At 39.1% G+C, this 21,605-nt stretch overlaps 1 protein-coding gene across 2 annotated transcripts; it reads right to left on the bottom strand.

The window, feature by feature from the left end:
* Positions 1-513: 513 nt before the first annotated feature.
* Positions 514-21,183, bottom strand: tm9sf4 (transmembrane 9 superfamily protein member 4). Of its 2 annotated transcripts, none has more exons than XM_004573432.1 (18): positions 21,137-21,183; positions 15,499-15,609; positions 14,132-14,231; positions 13,832-13,988; positions 13,547-13,688; positions 12,438-12,561; positions 12,157-12,278; positions 11,581-11,692; positions 10,880-10,950; positions 10,670-10,802; positions 9,336-9,417; positions 9,161-9,236; positions 8,906-8,989; positions 7,033-7,208; positions 6,871-6,934; positions 5,821-5,940; positions 5,565-5,654; positions 514-4,450 (listed from the first exon to the last, which is right to left on the bottom strand). In XM_004573432.1, exons 1-18 carry the CDS (start codon positions 21,152-21,154, stop codon positions 4,301-4,303), a joined length of 1,932 nt encoding a protein of 643 aa, XP_004573489.1. In that variant the 5' UTR covers positions 21,155-21,183; the 3' UTR covers positions 514-4,300. The 2 variants fall into 2 exon arrangements, with proteins under 2 accessions (XP_004573489.1, XP_076734114.1); XM_076877999.1 differs by lacking the exon at positions 21,137-21,183 and adding an exon at positions 18,883-19,101.
* Positions 21,184-21,605: the final 422 nt, after the last annotated feature.

Raw genomic sequence — 21,605 nt, 5'->3', positions numbered from 1 at the left:
TTAAGGACTTCTTTGGCCTTGTTTCAACTGCCTGGTACTCATTTTGTGTGGCATAAACTCTGGGTGTTAGTTTTGTGGAAATTAGTTTTAATTGATCATTTTGCTGGTTTTTGCCCTAGACTGTACATTAAAGATTGATATTGCCCACTGATTTCTGGACACTGCATTTTCATTGCTACCGTTTACCAGAGTGCTAAGTGAACAATAGGTAATGCAAGCTAACTTAGTTAGCAATGTTCAGTTCAGCAAGCCTTGTCTTGTGAAAATGAGAACTAGCAGACACTTATTAGCTAAAGCCTCCTGTGTTAGGACCTATCTGTAGTATCAAGATATTAGCGTTTTATAATAATCACAGTTGTTATAAAGGAAGAAACTATCAACAGATATAATAATTATATTTTGTGACAGGGAACAACCTGAAATAAAGTTGTGCTGCCTTTGTGGACAGGATGTGTCATTGTAAAATCATTGTAATGCACCATTAAGCATGTTCCAAAAACACAGGAAGCTAACTTTCATATTCAACTTGCCATCACTTTATTGTTTTGTCGTGGTACATTTTGTAATTGGACATTCTGTAAAAGAAACAAAGAGAAAAATAACAAACAAGTTTCTTTAAAAGTCATCAAGAGCATCATGCTTTTTGGCTAAAACGATGACAGGAATCATTACAGAGAGCGCCACAAACAGAAAAATGCAACAAATACAAAGCTGTTTTCTTTTATTTACATTGTAAAACCTTCAATCATACATGCATGACTCGGCCTCTTAAAAGTAAGTCTGTAAAAAATCTCCCCTGGTGTGTGCACTTGCAGGAGAGGAGTGTCTGTCCTTATATTAGACAGCAGTCAGGTATCAGAGCTCTGAAACTCTGACACAACACAGGGTGGTTCAGCAAGTAAAGGATGAAAATAAAAAGTAATGATCCTGTCATTTCAACTGAGGGATCCTTGGGGCTTTGATTAGTTGTTTCACATAGCAAGTGGCAGGGGGAAACTTCAAATGATTTTGCCTTCTCGATCTCTTTAAGCAGCTTGTCTGTAGCTTGAGTGCTGATGATAATGAAGGAGAGACCATGAGGATGAGTTAGCCATTCTTTCCTCTTGCCCTGAAGAATCAGGGTATATCTAGGCAAATATCTCATCTGTACTTTTGTGCAAAAGTGAAGCATTTCAATAACCCTACTAAATCTGTCAAGGGTGTAACAAATACAAGTGTGTACTAAATATTACCTTACATGCTGTGTAGTTTATGGTTTGAGTTTCTCATAAATCTGCGAGGTACTTCTTTTTGTTTTGCTTGATTAAAAAAAGGCCTTGGCCTGAGACATCCAGTCCTAATTGAAATTTACTGCAAATATATTTTCCTTTAAAACCACACCACATACAGTCTGATAACCTGGCATTCTGCAGACACCATCCATTGTTTTCTACTTGAGATATGGATACTGCTTCAGATATACTGTATTAGTGATACTGATCTGCACTTTTGTTGCTGTCTTCCTAAGAAGAGTGATACCACACATCTACTGACATTTAGCACAAAAACTTATGTCTCTATGTAGTTAAGAAAGTATTGCTATCTGCTGGCTAGCTTAGCACACCATAAACACTAATATCTGTGTTCTAATGTCCCCAGTTTTACTTTCAAACTCAAAAGCAACACCTATCATTATATAGTCCCATAATGCATTGGATTGTTGACATCACAATCTGAGCAAAGTTCCTGCTAGCAGCAGGTTAACTTAGCCTAGCATTAAGACCCATATATTAATACCCATATTAAACAGAAAAGCTTATGCTAGGTACCAGATAGCTTACCTTAGACCAAAAACTAATGTTTCTGTCGCAATCTACTGCTAGCAGCCAGTTAGTTTTCTCTACATTAAACTAACCCTTGTGATCAGGTAGCTTAGCTTAGCAAAAAAGGATGAACAGGTAATCTGGCTGTACAGATGGTCATTACTCCTCGCCAGCAAAAGGCTGATTTATTGTGTACAGGTGCTGGAATACGTTGTTGAAGTTATACATAAAAACCACAGATGATATAAAACATGGACATAGTTTCTGTGTAGCTTAGTTGCTCATTTCAAGTCATATTGACTAAAAAATGAAGTTATTTTGTAAATCTCGAGACTCACAGGATTGTCAGCCAATGAGCAAGGGGTTTCATGGTCAGCCATACCCCCCTTGTCACATCTAGTTATTTGAAACCAAGATGGCAATGATGAAAATGCCAAACTCGAGGCTTCAAAACACAACTTTAGAAACCAACAGATGATGTCAGAGTAGCCACTTCCACCTTTTACACCGTTTATAATATAAAATGGCTTTTAACAAACATTCAGATTTAAGAAATTTCATGGGGCAAATTCATATCTTTTACCTTTAATTTGGCTAGCATTCAACTGAAATACGGTATCTGGTTAGAGCTGCTCTGCATAAAGTAACCTAGATTAGTCCATAGGCTGAAAAGTGAAGCTAGTGCTTTAGAATCTTAGACCTGCATTCTTTCTAATTTACCACCTGAAGGCACCGGTTGTTGCAAAGAGACTTTTGGTCCTACAGAACTCTGTAGATCTGCATCACTTGTTTCAGGTTTTGTATTCAGTAAAAATTGGGCGACTCAAACTGTCAGAAAGGCAGTCAATAAAACCCCCAGCATACGCGTATTGTCCATGGCGTTGTTGATATTTTGACTGAATAACATGAAAAGTCAGACAAATTACTTCCCAACTAATGGGAACACATGGATGCAGGGTTATATGCCTTAAGACATAGCAAGAATGTCATCTTTCCTCTTTATGCCTACTGAAAATAACCTGTCACTAGCTCATATTTAACAAACAGTCATGCGAGTGGTATCAGTCTTCTTACCTAGCTTTTAACGGAAGCGAATAAGTTTATTTCTATTTGCTCAACTGGATTATTACATATTGCAATTTTGCTACTGTAAAATAAAATAGTTACCTAGATGAAGCCCTTGAGTTGAAGGTAAAGCATTTTTTTAAAATCAGGTTCCACCCAAAACTGCATGTTTTTTAAGCTGAAAAATACATATAATTTGAAAATAAAGGTAAACACATGATCTGCAGCGCACAAAACACAGACTGTACACATCTAATAAGAACCCTGTCAATTACATTCAAAACATCCCAGGACCTCTAAGCTCCGATACCGGCCAGGTGATCTTGCTGGGCTTTCCAAACACATCAGGTTATACAAACAAACGTATGGTACATTAGGCTCAAAAAGGAAAGAAAATAGGCATTTCGTACTAAAAATGGTCCTCTGAAACAACCTTTGCAATTTGCACCTTTTCCCCCCATTACTGCATAGTTCAGCAGGCTCAGGCGCTGCTAAGGCTACACTGATGGCATGGTTAACGAGCGGAAAAACATATTTGTGTTGTAGGCTTTTGAATATAAAATGGGTAGTTGGGTTCAAATATTCAAGTTCAGTCCCATTCTGAGCAGTTCTGCTTCATTTAGCGCAAATGGAGCAATATTTTGACATGAATAAGAAACCCAGTGTTTGGGAGGGAGAAGCTAATATTTGGATTACAGTTGTGGTTAACATGGTCACACCAGGACATGGAAACTGAAGTAAAAAAAACCCCAATAGATTTAATTTATCCATATTTGTGTTACAATGTAGAACTTCCCAGGGTGGTTTCCATCCATGAGTTCAACACAAAAAACAGAACCACAGAAACGATCCTCAATCCTTTCCTGATCTGTAAAGTCTCTGAAAAGAAGGTCACGTCTGAAAATGGAGACAGCAGAAAGTGTAGAAACAGAATTTACGTGGGGAAACCAGAAGGAAGTAGCCTCCTGAGAGGCGCCCAATAGAAATCAAGACACAGATAAATCCCATGAAGACAAAATAAAAACCTGGATAAGTTACAATCAAAAAACACACACAAACACACACACAAAAAAAAAGATAAAATGTGCAGAAACCCTTGTTTGACAAGCTTTGGCCCCCTGTCTTTGTGGAAAAAGGTGAAACAGCAGAGGACATTAATAGTCCCGGCAGAACAGAGATCCTCTAGATGTCCTGGAAAGGAGGAGGAGGGAGGCAGAAGCAAGGTGACAGCCGTTTTAGATCTGCCACCTTGCTTTTCTTTATTGTGAGGCCAGCAGTTGCGACTGATGCACTGTAGAAAGCAACCCTCTCATTCCTTCTGCACTCAAGTCAGTGCTTGTTGGACATGAAGAACATTTTTATATATATTTAGAATGTTACAAAAAAAAAAAGAAAAGAAAAAAATAAACAAAAAACAGCAGCACCAGCAATAACTAGTCGATTTTCACCGCAGCGTAGATTTTCCTGATGAACATGTAGGCGGCATAGAAGCCAATTGTGCCCGTTAACAGCCAGAAAGACAAGACCATGAGGGCGGTGTAGCCAAAGTACAGAAGGGAGGGGATGAACTCCACAATGTCCAGCTAGGGAAGAAAGACAAAAGGAAGCAGTTTAAGCATGCTGCACATTTCCATTTCTATTAAAGAGATATTCTTGCAATTTATCACTTGTATCTACAGTGCAGGGAACAAGATATTCTTGCCTAGAAAATAGAAAACATCTATCATTTGACATCGTTTCATGAAGGTGTGTCGTTTGACTGTCTCCCTCCCCTCACCCCTAACTGGTTGTAACAGATGGCTGCCCCTCCCTGAGCCTGGTTCTGCTGGAGGTCTCTTCCTGATAAAAGGGAGGTTTTCTTTACCACTGACACCAAGTGCTTGCTCATTCCAATATAATGCACCTACAGGTGACTGCTGTTGTGATTTGGGATATGAAAGGTCATATGAAAGGTTGTTTTTGCAGTAGTTGTAGATTTTAGTTGAAATTGTGTGAACCTTCCCCAAACCCTCTTCAATGCTCCCTTTTGAATATGCCTTCCAGCACCCCATAACATGCTCTGAACTCCCCATGGTAGGTTGCCATTTCCAGAGTTCATTTTGTTGGCCATGATCTTGTTTTCCAGCATTGTTGGAAGTATTATAGAGGAAACACAGAACCTGCAACAACAAAGATGGTGGTAGAAGTCTAACTGGAAGTTAGACTTGTGCTAGTATTAGCCAGCACTAGCTGATTACCTGCCATTTCCTATGATAAGGGCAGCTGGCTCCACTGAGCTGGTAAACTCTTAACCATAAACTGTGACTGGTTCTCAGTGAGATCCAGCTCAACCCTCTCAACCAAAAATGTTCTTCTATCTTTCAAAACTCAAGTGTCCAAAATATCAATCTTTGAAGTTACAGAACAGAAATCCACAAACCAATCAGAGACTAAATCTTATGTTTGTTTATACAGTCCATGTCTGTACGTTAAAAGAAAACAAAAAACTAGGTCCAACAAAATAACATTTTTACATATGAGTGAGTCGATGGTGGAAATCTTCAAAATTAAATTTAATTCTGCCATCTTTCAATTCAGGTATTAGGCAGGCTTTGTCAACACTGATGACTCTTCAGGCATTGACAACAGCATGGCTAAGAACAGTGCTTTCTTTAGAGTTTATTGTGGGAGTGTCTCAAACAACCCTGTGCTTTTTACCTTGTTGACAAAGTAGAAAACGGCGTAAACAAGGACATAGAAAGCCGAGCCTCCTGAAACCAGGAAAGTTCTCCACCACCACCGGTAATCCTGACAGTGAAGAAGAGAGAGACAAGGCTGTGCATAAGTTCTTGCTCATATAATACAGATATGTGCCACACAGGTGAAAAACATAACCAACAATATGTGAGATATGTGTGTATGTCAAGTAAAAGCCTGGCAGCCAGAGACAATAGTATGCAATTAATGAGCTTACCTCTGCACAGAGCTGGAAATAAACCATCACAATGCTGATCTGAGAGCAGGACACCACCAAAATGATGAAGACCAGAAAAAGGAAGCCAAAGAGGTAATAAAACTGGTTCTCCCAGATGGCCTGGAGGTGGATGGACACACATACACACATTGATTCTAGCATTATTGAGGAGGATTGCACATCAGTTACATATCCTCTAAATAGAAAATAGATACTGTGTTATTTCTGAAAACTGTGTACCGTATTTTCCGCACTATAAGGCACACTTAAAATCATTAAATCTTCTCAAAAATCGGCAGTGCGCCTTATAATCTGGCGCGCTTTATAATCTGGTGCGCTTCAAACCGATTTTATGTGGTACACGGCGCTCAAAAATCTGTCAAAAAATGTTTTAGTAGGACTTTGGTAAGCTACAAAGCCGCACTGCTTGATGGATTGTCTGTGCGTTATGGCTACCGTAGTCAGGAGCCTCGCGACTCATAGTAATCTGGGTCCAAAACTCCGTCCGCGTCAACTTTTTTCCACTTGATAAAAGTTCCCGATGTTTTTTTTGACAAATGCAATCGCATGGAAAATTGCTGTAAACAGACCAACATCAGTAGGGGAGAACAACTGAGATAATCCAGCCACAATATGAGGTTAGTCATTAATGTAAGATAAAATAACCTTTATTAGTTCCACACGTGGGAAATTTGTTTTGTTACAGCAGAAAGTGGACAGTGTAAAGTTACATAGCAAAAATTAGAAAAACACTGGAACAACATATACTGTTGTTCCAGTGTTTATAGAGCAGCTACCAGAGAATTCAACATTAATCAATCAATGGTACGGAAGTGGAGGAAGCAAGAGGAATGAGTTGAGTAAAGTTTGACTTATCTGACTGTTTTGTTTCGTTTAATACGCCTTATAATCCGGTGCGCCTTATGTATGAAAACAGACCCCTTTGTCGACAGTGCAATTTATAATCCGGTGCGCCTTATGGGCCGAAAAATACGGTAATAGCATTGAAAGATGAGGAGCTCGGACATGCAACGGTGCACATGTACTTACACTGAAGATGAAGAAGAGCTCAATGAACATGGCACCAAACGGCAGGATCCCAGCCATCAGGATGCTAACGGAAAGAAGAGGAAAGATTAAATCATAATTTGCGTTTAAGCAAACCATTAGCCATTGGGGCACCTAAGAATGCGAGATAGGCTAAACTCTTACCCGACAAACTTGTTCATGTACCAGCGCTGCTCTGGGACCTGCCGAGGGATCTGGTTGGTGCGTACAGGGTTATCATACGGCTGTTTGCGGAAGCCAAAGTAGTAGCCAAGATAGACCAAGGGCATGGAAATGCCAAACCACATGCACAGTAGGGCCAACATTGTAGTGAATGGGACCTGAAGTGAGAGAAGACATAAGGAACACAAGAAGAATTATTCAGAAATTCAATTCGATTTTATTTACATAGCGCCAAATCACAACAAAGGTCGCCTGAAGGTGCTTTATATATGGTAAGGAAAAGACCTACAGACCATACAGAGATGATGTCAAGATGTTTAAGAATCCATGTGAGAGTTCAGTTAATCTTTAAAGTTAAACCACACCTACAGCACAGATGCTTTATTCTGTGACAAATAAGAAGACACTTCATAGGATAGTATACTTCTCCCGTGGATGCTTCCTTTAACAGTTTTACCAGCCAAAATTCCCTGCAATTGTTTTTCTACCCAACTTTAGTTTCCATTGCATCCAATCATGGTTTCCAGTTGATGTGAGTCACATTAAACCATTCTTTGGTGTCTCATCCACTCAAATACCTGTCCTTCCAGATTAGTGCCTTATTAGACCCAGACTGTACACTACATTGACTTGCTACACCATCTGGTGGTACAAATTGGTATTACAGGCAAATATGGTCCAATTCCATTTTTACTCGAGGTGGTATGGCTTCAAAACACAATAACCAACACAACACAAAGATGCTTTCAACAAAAAGTTGTTGTTCCAATTAAAGCTTTAGTTAATCTCAGAAGGGCATAAACACACAGTATCAAATTTTACAATAAAAAAAAAGATGGGAAATCAATGATGTTGGTGTCACCTATCATCCCCAAGTTAGACTTTTCTGTGTTAGTGGCAGGAAGATAAAGAATATAAAAGTGAGTAAAGTGACTGTTTGAGATATAAAACAAACACACTCACTTTAAACATGTAACTTTTTTGTGTAATAAGGTGATTTCATTCTAAATCTCTCTTCATGACCCTCATTTAGCTCCCCCCCCCCAAAGGTCATCTGAAGTTTTCCATAGCCCAGTTTGTATTAATAATGACTATCATATTACCAGCTTGATGATTGTCACAAAATAATTTTTATTTCAGGTTAGCTCAGATAGATTGGGTCATAACAGGCCTGAACAAAGAAGGAGGAAAGCATATTTAGCAATATGTTCCTGTCTTTAGAAATCCCCCTTGGTGGTTCTCGTTTATATGACCTCTGTGAAATAACATTGTAACAACACATGGGGTAAAGTAGGATGTGCAATCTGCTGAACACTGTACTGGAAGACGTCTGCCATCACTGTTAATGTGCATGCTGATACTATTCTGTTGAAATGCCGTTGCATCTTTCCTTTATCTTATGACATTTTCCACCAAGCCTTAATTTGGCAAAGGAGGCAGGAGGTTTTTTCGACTATTCTGCCGTACCCTGGGTCTTGGTGCAGCCTCTCAGTTCATCCTCTTCATCTCAAAACAGCTTTCTGTTAACTGGCTGCACCTCATAATCGATAAAAGTAAAGTTTGGATCAGCAGGAATATCCAAGAGCAAGGAAAAAACTGCCTGACACAGAGGATTTAAATCTTTTGGCTCACATGGATTACTTGTACATACACTGATTTAATTATCTGAAACTCTGGCCATGTTATTTTGAGCATCTAGAACTGGAACAGTATAAAAGCATAGCATATCCAGTAAAATGTGTTAAAAAGTTAATTAAGGATAAACGATTCTTCTTTTAAACAGAATGTGAAGTATGTGAAAGCATAGCTGACACACACATTTTTGAATGTGTGACTTTCAAGTCATGGCACTCACCGCTCCAGACGAGTGTTCTCCCCAGATAAAACAGTTGAGGATGAAGCAGATCCCAAAAACCACAGCAGGATACAAAGTTGCTGTCTGCATGGCAAATACAACAACAACAGTCTAAGCCTCACTGCTCACATCATTTTACGCATACACATTACACATATACAAACATATATATATATATATATACACGCACACGCACACACACACAACCCCCCACCTCCCCCGCTTCTTCACACTGCTGTAAGAACCTGAACTCACACAGAATGCTCCTTTCCTCCATCGATGACCCTTCAGTGTGCGATACAGTCTGCCAGCAAAGTAGCCACCAAATACACTGCAGGACAAACATCGACAGTGTAAAAATCAAAGAATTCTGAAACTCGGCGCCTCTCAATTCCTTAATGAGCTTTAGACAGATGAATGCGGCTCCTACCCCATAAACATGAAGAGGAAGCAGGCAGTGGTCATCAAGGCTCCTCGACTTGATGGAGACAGCATGCCCAACATGGCAACAACTAAACACAAATGAGAGCTGGATTAGAAGACTGCAGGACTCCTGGGCTCCTATGCTAAACACAGAGCTTCAGCTAGCAGGAGCTCTTCTAAACTGCAATTAAATAAAATAAGCTTCCATATGTTAATCAGAATACAAGACAATTATGCCCTGGACTAATATGGCATTTGGCAAAATTTGTGACAGTTACAATAAACACCAACAGATCATTTTGTAAAACATCACATTTTATGGATTTTAGCTTAACTCTTTGATTCAAACAACAAGTAAAATTATTTAAACATAAACAAGTAAAAAAAAAAAAAATGTAAATACCTACATCTCACAAATAGGCTAGGCTACCCCTGAATCCCCGAGCAGCTCCGCAACGAAAAACATGGAACAACCATCTTTTTCTCAACAGGAAATGGGAAATGATTACACCACGAGGGAGCCGCAACGCATGAAGCTTTCATGACTACCATACTCATTATTCAGTGAGCATAGTTAAGATTCCACAGATTCTGTCATCCAAGGTTTTTCCAAAGTGGACTGAGTATAAATCACTGTCTTTGTTGCAAAGCTAGGCTGTAAACACTGTCACAATCACTGAAAAAAGTTCCTGTTGAAATATTTCAAGCCTGAAATAATCCCTGCTGGATATTTTTTGAAGATACAAGCTACAACTATTAAAGCAGATAAAGAATATAATAAGCCTGATGTTACTGTTAACTGTTCTAAACAGATATAAAAACAGTCATACGGCAAAAGAACAGGATAAATGTCATGACTAACAACATTTACATTTAACAAACTTGCACCTCTTTAAAAGATGAAGTTGAAGTTTATGGTATGTGAATCATCCACCACTCACAACTCAGGTCATTAAGAGCTGCACCTTTGCCACATAGTATGCAGTATAACAGGTGGATACTGCACCATTAACCCCCCAGCAGCACAGGGTCTAACTACTTTACTGACAGAAATTCAGCTTTGAGTATTTGTTCACACTCCTAGTGTGAAACACAGAACATTAACAATTTGCTACAGAACGTGCATTTGTTTTGTAGAAATGTGCAACACTGAGCAGTTTCATATTTTCACACTCTTATCTTTGCTGATTCATATATGTAAGGTGAGCCCTGTCACCTTGAGAGCATTCCTCGTGTTTTGTCTTTGTGAAGAAATGACAGGACTAGGACAACATGGCCTAAGCACAAATGTAAATAATGTCAGGATGTGCAGAAAACTGTTGAGAGAAATAAGAAACTCACAGATTACAATGAGGATCATGCAAAACAGCTGGATCCCTGAGCCCAGCAGAGAGCTGAGGATCATGGGATACTGTGGTGGTCTGAACACATCACCGTGGACATTCTTCCAGCCCGACTCCTCCATGGTGTCCTCCTGGTTAGAGAGGAGAAAAATGTGGTCAGGTAGTGATCATTAAGAATCCAGAGGCTGGATGCTGTGTATTTTCTTACTATGTCATCCTCTCTGTTGTAGTTAGCAATGTCTTTCCTCAAGGTCCTGATAATGATCATACTCAGAATACCTGAGAGAGAAAGGCAGAGAATAAAATACAATTGCAATATTTAATACGTTGTCATAAACCCATCAATGATCTCTTCGATATATAATAAAGTTTCATTTATATGTTTCAGTTAGCCAAAGAATGTAGTCTTATTTTATGGAGTTGTTATGAAGGATGGATAGTATGATGGTGTTTTAGTATTTTATACACAGTATTATGCTGACAAAGGCAAGTTCTCTTGACGTCCATTTTAAAAGCTGCTCAAACTTGCATCAACGATGACATGTTGAATAAACAAGTGACAGTGTTTAAAAAGACTATCCAAAACAATCAAATCAAATGCAGTGACAACAGGACAGGAAAAAGGACCTGGGTGTCACACAGAAAAACAAAACAAAAACTTCTTAAATTCAAATCTAAAGTTCAGTTGTAAATCTGCCAAATTGTATCCACTAGATTGATACATATTTTACAAATTTCTATACATTTTTGTACATATTATATAAAAAATATTATATTAGTTCATGCCTTTACTGCACCGACAGCAAACTGGTGGTGAAAATAAATCATAAAAAATAAATAGAAATGACAGAAATAGTAAGAGTAAGATGCCATGAGCCACAGGTAAATTCTAACATGAATTGGACATACCTGAGAGGAAAAAGACGACCACCACAGAGTTAACAATGGAGAACCAGTGGATCTGGACATCACTCATGGTCAGGTATGTGTCCCAGCGAGACGCCCACTTCACTTCACTCTCCTACACACACACACACACACACACACACACACACTACACATTTAAAATTTGCTAGTAGGTGCCCAAAATATTAGTTTGTTGCACATTATTTTTATGACTATTATTAATAAATTATTTAATTAGATTGAATATGTCAGAATAATAAACTTGAGTATAACAAAGGTACACAGCTATAACCACGTTCTTTACCAGGAACCCTGCAACGAAGGAACCAAGGCTACTGCTCCTAACATTGGTAAGGTTTGTAAACTCTGCAGTCTACTCTGACATTATATGTGTGCGCAACACTAAACATTAAACAAAGTATACATTTCAGCAACATTTAAACAGGCTTTTATTAATGAGGATTGTAATCAAGTTAAAGCAGTTATGTAAACAAAGTCATTTGAACAGATTATTCAGGGCTACAGATTTTTATGACTACTGGGTTGCAAGACTTGAAAACACATTCAGCCTTAACTGACCTCCCAGTGTACAGAGTAGGTGAACAGGACTTCATTCTCCTTGGTAGGGTCGATGTCTTGAGCGGCAGAGCCACTGGGTTCAGGTAGGGTGCAGGTCTTCAGCGCCTCTGCAGGCTTCAGATCTGAGGAGAAAAATAATAGGACACAGGATGGAGTATACTAAGTATAAGCGGTAATCTTTACTTAACTTTTTAGTCAACAAATCTACTTCCTCTTTCCTTTAACTCACTACAGGCCTAAAGCAACATCAGGCGATTCAAAAAGAGTATGCTGACACTAACCTTCTACTTTGACACTCCGGGGTATAACCTCAAATCGCACCACCCTGTAGTCATGAAGGTCCCCCTCCACCAGTTTCTCCTTGTGGAAGTACAAGATGAAGGACAAGTGGTTGTGCAGATAAAACTGGGAGGGAGAAAAAAAAAGAGAATAATTTAACACTCTTCATATATTCATGTCTTTACTCTCTGCATATGGACTACATCACCAACTAAAGCTGACCTCTCGTGTATATATCCAACCTTAAATTGAGTGCAACTTGCAGAAAATTATATGCTGCAAAGTTTTTAAATCATGTTTTTGGGATTCATTTAAATATTCTTCTCCTGAAAGGGAAACTCCTGGAATTACATACACCATAAGGCCAGCTGCAAAAATACCCGTGCAAAGGTTTCAGTCATAGAACTGACACTATGTCTCTAAAGCAAAGGCTTTGTGCTGCCACAGACGATCAGTAAATCATTCTTTATCACCCTTTATTTTGAATCATTCTTTAAAATTCCAACCTGAAGGGCAATTTCAGGAGCCAGTAAAAACATTAAACTACTACTACTGAATGTAATCATTAGTTATTATTAAGCTCTTGCTCTTTCACAGTGCATCTTTTGTCCCATCTTCCACCCTTCACCCCTAAATAGTCACGTAGTTGACCGTTCCTCCTTGAGCCTGATTGTTGGGGTTCTCTCTGTTATTGTTCAGTGTATTGTAAGGTATGTAAGCCATATGCCTTACAATATAAAGAGCTTTGAGGAGACTGTTGCTGTGATTTGGCGCTATATAAATAAAAATGAATTGAGGAGCCTTGATGACCACTGCCTGCTTCCTCTTCATGTTTATGGGGGAGGAGCCACATTTATCTGTCTAAAGCCAGTTAAGGACAGATAAAGTTTCAGTAAGTTTCAGAATTCTTTGATTTTTACACTGTGTTGTCCTGTTGATGTTTGTCCTCCAGTGTATTTTGGCAGCTTTTTTGTTGGCAGACTATCCAATGAATTTGTGGGGAAACATGGTAAATATTCTGTAAATACTTTGGTACTGATCAGCAGCAATTTAAATTACGTGCACTCTTCTCCTTTAAGCAGAAATGGAAGAGTCTGTGTAATGTACGTACCTTGTTTTTGTCAAAGAAGCCCAATCTGTAGCCGTGTTCAAACTGGACATCTTTTATCGTGTCCTTCTTTTGATCCTCCTCTTCTCCTCCCTCTCTGCTTGGATACTCTAACCTGGTGGCAACTGGAAGGTTATCTGCAATACTGCAATCACACAAAAGAAGGGATTTAAAAACAACAAAATAGATGCTTTAGAAGCAAGTCAGCCCAGAGATATAAAGCCTATCAAACCGGACAAGCATTTAAATGAATTCAGCCTGCTGAAAGCAGTAAGAAGGGACGCTCACAGGTGAACATAATACTCCTCCTGGATTCGCTCAGCCATCAGCTTACTCTCGTCTATGTTGAGCTTTCTCTTTTCACACACCAGCTCACATTTCTTGTCTTTACTCATCTCCACGTTATAAAGGGTGTTTACAATACGGTCTCCACGTAAGACCTCACCTATAAACAACAAGGAAACCACACACACACACGCAAAAAAAACCCAAAAAAACAAAACAAAAAAATCACAAATATATTTATAGATATATATGATAAAAATTTAAACAATTTTAAACTTATCACATAAGCAGCAGTGCACTCACCCAGGTTCTCTCCCTTGTAGAAGACCTTTTTTGGTTTACAGAATGGCAGGGAATAGTATTCATAAGGAAGCTGGGTACGGGAGCTGGTCAGCTTTACCGCCTGAAAAACAAAAGGATCTCTTTCCAGTGTTTGCACCATCATTGTTTTATCTTTGACGATGAGAGAGACAAGCATCAGCAAATTTGTCAGAGTACAATAGGGTGAGAACACCCCAAACTGGCTCCCGTTCTCCCATTCCTGGGAGAACTGTATGTCAAAGATTTTAACACTCAGTTTCATCTTTTTGTATGTTAGAACTTCACCCTTCTCTGTGGCTTGGTGGCAGACCAATGACCGCACAAGCAACAGTGAGCCACAGACTGGGGACTGAGTTTGAGAACCAGTGCTCTAATAACCATCCTGGGTGCTCTGGCTCAGAAGTAATGGCTTATGGTCAGACTATCTCACATCTTCAAACTGTGAGGGCAAGGTTTGCTGGATTAAAGTGCTCACTTGGAGAAAAGCACATGGTGTGAATTTTTGAGTGAAAAGACACATTTTTAACATCACTCAGATAGCAAGCTGTGCAAAGTAAAGACTCTTCAGTTGATCAAAGTATGCTAAACGCACCAGCCAGACTTTGCTGAAGCTTACAATTATTCCCAAACATCAAATATTCTGCCTCCCATTTCCTGCTACAGAACCCAAAATCTAATAAACACAAGATTTTAGAGTGAAATATTTCAAGGGGTCTGTAATCAAAGCCATGTTTAGAAGCCATGGTGTGTAGCCATTTTCACTAATTTAATAGAGTCAAAATATTTTTTTCAGTTCTTGTCGTAGATACTTATTAGCAACTCTGCCATCTAGAAGTATCACGTCTACCCCTTTAAATGAATGAAAACAAATTTACAGACAGTACTGTTCTGCAGCAGACCTGTGGCAGTTGCTCTCCCACTGCTCACTCTCTGTGTGCAGTTACTGCACCCACACAGAGGTTGTGTAGTTCAAAAGATATTTAACTTTCTGTTGCTTCAAACTTTCTACTCTTTAGATAAAGAAAAAACAACCAACCAAACAAAAAAAAACAAAAAACACTGTCTGGTGATGTTGCCAGATGATGCAATTATTTTTAAAACGAAAGAGTTCACCCTGTCATCTTGTCCACCTGACCCTCCGCTCACTCACTGCAGTGATCATTTTGTGTCATTTCACCTCATCATTGCTAATTATCGCCTTTATCGCCTAAAACTAGGGACTTTTCAAACCCTTGTAAGCAGCTAGTGATAAATGAGTGACAACTCCCTCTGTGATGAGTTGAACGTAGCTTTCCCCCCTGAGTGCTCATAGTACAGCCGATATGTTTAGCAGTGAATTTTCATCTTACCTTGATATCTACAACGTCGCCATCATGGAAATTCCGTGGAGCTACTCCAGGAACATAGAAGGACCGGCTCACAGGCAGCAGGGACAACAGCAAAAAGGCCCACCACCTCACCTGCAGAGCGGACACACGTTAGATTTGACAATGAATTCCATGCGTGTCTCTGTTGTACTGTGTGCTGACAGTGGAATGAAAGTTGAGAAGCAAGTTCCGGCAGCTTGATAATGCCTCTGGGCACGATTTTGGAAACCTTCTACAAACCCAAATGTGACCAAAAAAAAGACACTGCTTAAAAAAAATACGTGAACTATTTTTTTTAAATAGTAGAATATGCATAAAATGTTCTAAAAAACGTATCTGTTAAAGAAAAATATAAACTCTTTGAATTTGACTGGAGCAACACGTCACAAACTTGGGAAAGACTGGAAAAGTAAGTGTTACTAAAAACAAACAGCAGGAGAAACATTTAGAATGTATTAGGTTAACTGGCAACAAACCAGAAAGATGACTGGATATAAAAAGAGCATCTCAGTAAGGCATAGTCCCTTAGAAGGTGTGCAGAGGTTCACCAACCTGCAAAAAATCTACATCTACAAATATCATAATAAGGCTGCTCAATGTAAAATTACAAAGACTTTGAATGTCTCATAGTCTACACTACATGATATGAAAAGATTCCACGAATCTGGAGAAATTGCTGTGAACAAGAGTCAAGGCTGAAAATTAAAACTGAATTCCACATCATGCTGTATCAGTGACAACAGCACGGCTTTGCAGTAAAATTCCAGTTGCTGAACTGGCCTGCCTGCAGTACAAACTGTTTATAAAACAAAAACAATATGACAAAAAAGTCCAAGACTGCTGGGCAGCTACAATTTGACAAAACGGGACAAAATTCCTACATTCAAACTCCAGACATTTACAGACTGTTACACAGGAGTAAACATGGCCCCGTTCCAACTTTTCTTTGATGTGCTGCTGTCATCAAATTCAAAATGAGCTAATATTGCTCTTCAACACACAGATCTGACTTATTTTTTATGTTCAGTTGTGATTAAAAAATGGCTTTATGGCAGATCACTTTGGTTATTTCTTACTTATAGCTCTTGATCAATATGACACCTAAACTAAGGCATTATTAAAAATACTGTTTAGTTTATCTTCTAGGAAGCCTGTCTTAAATTTCTGACAGTATTGCATCTCCTGGATGAGGTAGATAAGGTGCATGAGTTTTTGTAAATGTGTATCCACAATAAAGAAAAGCCAGTATATCAACATTCTCAGAACTGAGGCTTGGCCTGTGCATTGATATGTATCCTACTGCAAAAAGCAGACAATTATATTTTAAATATTAATTTAATTTAATATAATATTTTACATAGATTTTATGCCTACTTTGTAGGGTTGCACGATTTTGCATAAAATGAGAATAACGATTTTTTGGCTTAGAATTGAGATCACGATTCTCTCACGATTTTCTTTTCCAGTATAAATATTTATTGCACTTATTAACTGCACATCAACTTCGTAACAGTTGAGATTGAACATAAAAACAATAAATAAACATAAAAACAACAAATGTCTCACATTTTGTTGTTGCAGCAAAATGTTGTACTGCTTGAAATTCCGTCTCCACCGTTGCTCGACACTGCGTGTATAGAGCAGGTAGTGCAACAATAGAAAAATAGTTGCAGGACGGCACTGTGTAGCGTTTGTCTAGGGTGTTGATCATTTTCCTAAATCCCTCGTTTTGCACAGTGTTGATGGGAGCCATATCTTTGGTCAGGTGATAAGTGATAGCCTCCGTAATTTCTTTGTGCCTGCAGGAGCTCGACGGGTATAGGGAAGCGCTGTATAAGGTTCCCGTTATTGATGTTTGCGTGGTTGACCGGGACGGATTTTCTCCCGTCACTTTCTCCTCATCCCTGACGTGCTCTCCGTTGTTTTTCCCCTGCTAATTTTAGCATCACACGGCACAGCTTCTGTATCACGTGGTATAAGGCTCCGCCCTTGTCATTTGTTGAGCAGGAAGAGTGAGCGCTTGTTTCCATGCAGATTACGTCCCGGATCAAAATGCGGTACAATCATTGTCGTCGTCTTTTTTTTTTTTTTTTAAATCGTTGTTATTTGGAAATGAGATCGCACATAAGTATGAATCGAGATCGCGATTTTCTAACGATTAATCGTGCAGCCCTACTACTTAGTTAACAGTACATCTGCATATTTTACAAACAGCAGTAGTTGAGAGCAGCAAGTTTGCGGTGGAGCTTGCTGAGCAGGTAGAGTGGTTCTTATGCAGCACTTTTCTACTCCCTACTAAAGCAAAGGGCTTTATATAACATGACTCATTCACCCATTTACACACATTCCCAAATTATTTCTGATGGATGCATCTGAGGACAACTTGGGGTTCCAAGAATGCCAGAGCAATTGGAGCAACCAGGGATCGAAATGCCAAACCTTCCAATTAAAAGATAACCTTCTCTACCTCCTGAGCAATAGAGATTGACAGACCACGTGACTTTCGCGCATTGCATGCCGGGAACTCGTGGCAAAACAATCCAAGTACCTGCATCAAATGCAAACGTTCATTCTTCGGTTCCAATAAATTCTTGCTTTTTCTTTGCCCCCCAAAAAGGTATGTACAAAACGAAGGAGAACAATGCCGGTCCGTACAAAGACAGACTTGATGAAAAGTCAAAGAAAAGATACGAGGAAAAAAAATCAAACCAGTGAAAGGGTCAGACCCTTACGAGCACACAGAGGGACAAAATACGTTAGCGTGCTGCCCAACTTTCACCACGCTCAGATTTATAATTATACGCTTCTTGGAGTGAGTGCATACACTCGTGAAGTTTAGTAACTTCAGGTCACTGCAACAAGCCCAGGTACAGTTTACCGACGGATGGGTACAGGACCTTGAAATGCACCGTGTAGAAAGTAAAGACCATCGTACATATAAGTTTACCAGTCTCACAAATCATCTTCATAAATACACATTCGTTAACCGTTTATTAATATAACCTTTGAGCTCAACGGTAATTAATTAGTAGTGGAAATAATTTCTGGTAGTGTAACAGAAATGTAGCAGTGACAATAATACTGTATGCTGTAATCGTACTGGGCAATTAGTGATACAAAAAACCTGTTTTATCCTGTGAATAAAAGTATATGTTTTTGTCAGTGTACCATAATAACAGAAGCGAAACGCAATATTGTGTCAGGACAATTTACTATTTATGCACAATAAACAAAGGAGCATAGCGCCACAATTTCTGTTCAGCGCCAGACGTGCTTGTAACCTATATCACTAATTATGTTAAGAAAAATGACGCATTAACTACAACAGCAGACTGACCTTTGTAGAAATGCTTGGAGCAGACTAACCTGTGAGCTGGAGTGTTCTGGGACGTTATATTTGCTCTTTGAATGGCTGCAATCCAGTCGCCTCTTTGTTACTTCGGAAATATGGCTCGAACAATTTCTCTTCAACGACCTAATCCGATAACACCAGATCTCTTTACCCGTCGGCTTTCCGTGGCTGTCATGCGACCGGCTACTGCAGTTAATAATACAACAGCTTCTTGCCATTTTTTGGGTTTCTTTTTATCGCTGTATAACTAATTTCAATTGAAAGCCTACGTGCGCTAGTATCTCTTGCCACGAGTTCCCAGAATTCTTTGCGGTTTTACCCCTAAGTGACGTCACATTTTCAATCTCTATAGTCGCTGCAACTCTATTTTTGGTTGCAAATGTGGGTGACATGCTCACTTTTACACAGTGACAACTAAGCGCTACAGAATCGTATCGAGGCAAAAAAAAAAAAAGCTTCTAGTTATTTGAGTTTCTCCATTTCAAAGAACACCTTCCATACACCTTTACTACAATAATGAGAAAGGTCTGCCAACAGTTTAATCATTCATCAACTTCAACTGTGCGCATGTGTAAGTGAACCAAACAAAAGTCCTCTCAGTGCTTTTATTTTTTCATCTCATCATCTTAATCGTCATTAAGAAATAGAAGGGGGTCCCATCAGAGCAGTAAATATCATTTACATATTTTAAAAATAATCGATTACCTTGCATGTTTGAATAAATTGGCAAAGCTATGCAACAAAGATCCTCTGGAATATTCATCACAGTCTGAACTGTGAAAGGAACTTCAGTGCTCCTCAGCAGGGACACAGTCTGACTGTTGCATAGCTGATCCAAGCACTGGCATCTTTACAGTGGAGAACTCTCTCACATGACCACATGACATGACTCTAAGTGTTAACCTGACTATACCACCACATGTTCCTCACATGTAAGCTGCTCCAGGAGGGGACATGTTCAGATTTTTTGATTAAATCAGCTTTTTCAGAAATGCAGTCAGTTGAGCTGCATATTAATTATGCCACAGCACAAAAGTTATTCGTGCATATTCTCAACTTCCTCTTCATCTCGTTTGCATGAGAAGGTGCGCTCACTGAGAGCGCCCAAAGGCAAAACCAGCAGTAATGCAGTAAAAACTCAAACACTGAGCTGAAATGAGACTACCCAAAATAAAATAGGAGTTCTATGAATAGATCCCCCCCCCCCCCACCCCATCATTAGTAATATTTCATCATTAAATACTCATTCAGTAATACTAATACTCGCTGGGTTGTTTTTTTTTACAAAGTTAAGAAAGTGTAAGTTGAGGCTTGTGTTTTCTCAGACATCAAAAATGACTCCACTTCTCTTCCCAGTAGTGAGGAACACGGCTTACTACTTAATTCAAGGTATATTCTCAAGGCAGACATCAACTCTTTTAAAATATTCTTGCCTCCATCCAGTTTGCAGGACAACTGAAATCAATGTTCTCTAACAGTTGTTTTGAAATTTGTACAGAGATTTAAGATTGTCACTATGTGTAAATTCGATACGATCTTTACGTTTTAACAGAGAAGCCTGAGCTGACAAGAGTGCCTTTACTTACTGTAGTTAAGAAGACATTTTGCGGACATGCGCTAATTCTGATAGGCAAAACGTCCCGTTTTATTACTACATGTTAAAAAATGAACTGAAATGATTCAACACTGAAAAAACATTTGTATTAGCATTAAGCATAAAGAAGTGATCGAAGTTACCAACCACGAATCCTGAAACAAGACTGCATTTATGTTATCATGCGCTACCAACCCGATTTACGTTAAGTTTATACTTTGTAGCTGTTCCTGAGCGGTCATTTTACCATCTCTTTTAGGACTGTAACACACGCCGACACAGCGCTAACAGCTAACATTTCCCTAAAGATTGCAAAACCTGTTTATTTTGACAGTGCATCACATGACAGCCTGAAAGCCCAGCGTTTCACAGTTCATACTCTGTCAGGGCAATTTTATATATTCCACACAAATGACACGAATCTGTTTTAAAGAGTCACCGCTTACTGACAACCAGGCTAGGTAGCTAGCTAACTCGTTTAGCAGGATCGTGAACATTCAAATAGCAGCGAATTCCAATGAAGTTTAGTCTAGTTAACATTAAATAGCACTTGATCGGTCTACTTAAGACCTACACTTTCCCACGACTTCAGTGCGATGTCCGACATAATTTGGAATGAAAGAAAGAGCAATGTACTGTTTAAAGCAAAAAGAGTTCGCTTTATTTCCACTTACCATAGCCGCGGCCGCCATTTTGAATACGTGTCATTACTGACGTTGCGGAAGTAGACTAAAGTGGTTTTTCTCTGGCATGTTTCCTGTTGTGTTTAATGAGAGGTGCAGTGAAAAATGCTCCATTACAAGTTAAAATCCCCCCTTTAAAAATAATATTTAGCTATAATTAGGTAAACATAATTAGGAAAATATTATTTTAAATAGTCCTCACCAGACTACAGAAAACTGTATAGCTATTAGCTATTAACTATAATAACATTTTACTTTTTATTTATTTTAGGTTAAGTTCAACTTGAGATATATATATGTATCGCCCCTGCAGGCAGTCTATCCTTCAAGCTTGGGTCCTCTACCAGAGGCCTGGGAGCTTGAGGGTCCTGCGCAGTATCTTAGCTGTTCCTAGGACAAAACAGCAAAACAGCTGCTTTGATCTCATCCCTTCCTTTCTACGGATCATATTGTCTGTTGC

Source organism: Maylandia zebra, linkage group LG20, assembly GCF_041146795.1.
Source record: "Maylandia zebra isolate NMK-2024a linkage group LG20, Mzebra_GT3a, whole genome shotgun sequence".
NCBI lineage: Eukaryota > Metazoa > Chordata > Actinopteri > Cichliformes > Cichlidae > Maylandia > Maylandia zebra.
This window is presented reverse-complemented; position numbering and strand designations above follow the sequence as displayed.

What these genes read in the sequence shown, in the direction of transcription:
- tm9sf4 (XM_076877999.1), bottom strand. Translation starts at nt 19,086, where the DNA reads ATGGCAAGAAGCTGTTGTATTATTAACTGCAGTAGCCGGTCGCATGAC. An exon ending in GGTCGTCTTTTTCCTCTCAG is followed by an intron (nt 10,951 to 11,580) that starts GTATGTCCAATT and finishes TTTCTCTCTCAG; the next exon opens with GTATTCTGAGTATGATCATT. An exon ending in CATGATCCTCATTGTAATCT is followed by an intron (nt 9,418 to 10,669) that starts GTGAGTTTCTTA and finishes ATTTGTGTTTAG; the next exon opens with TTGTTGCCATGTTGGGCATG.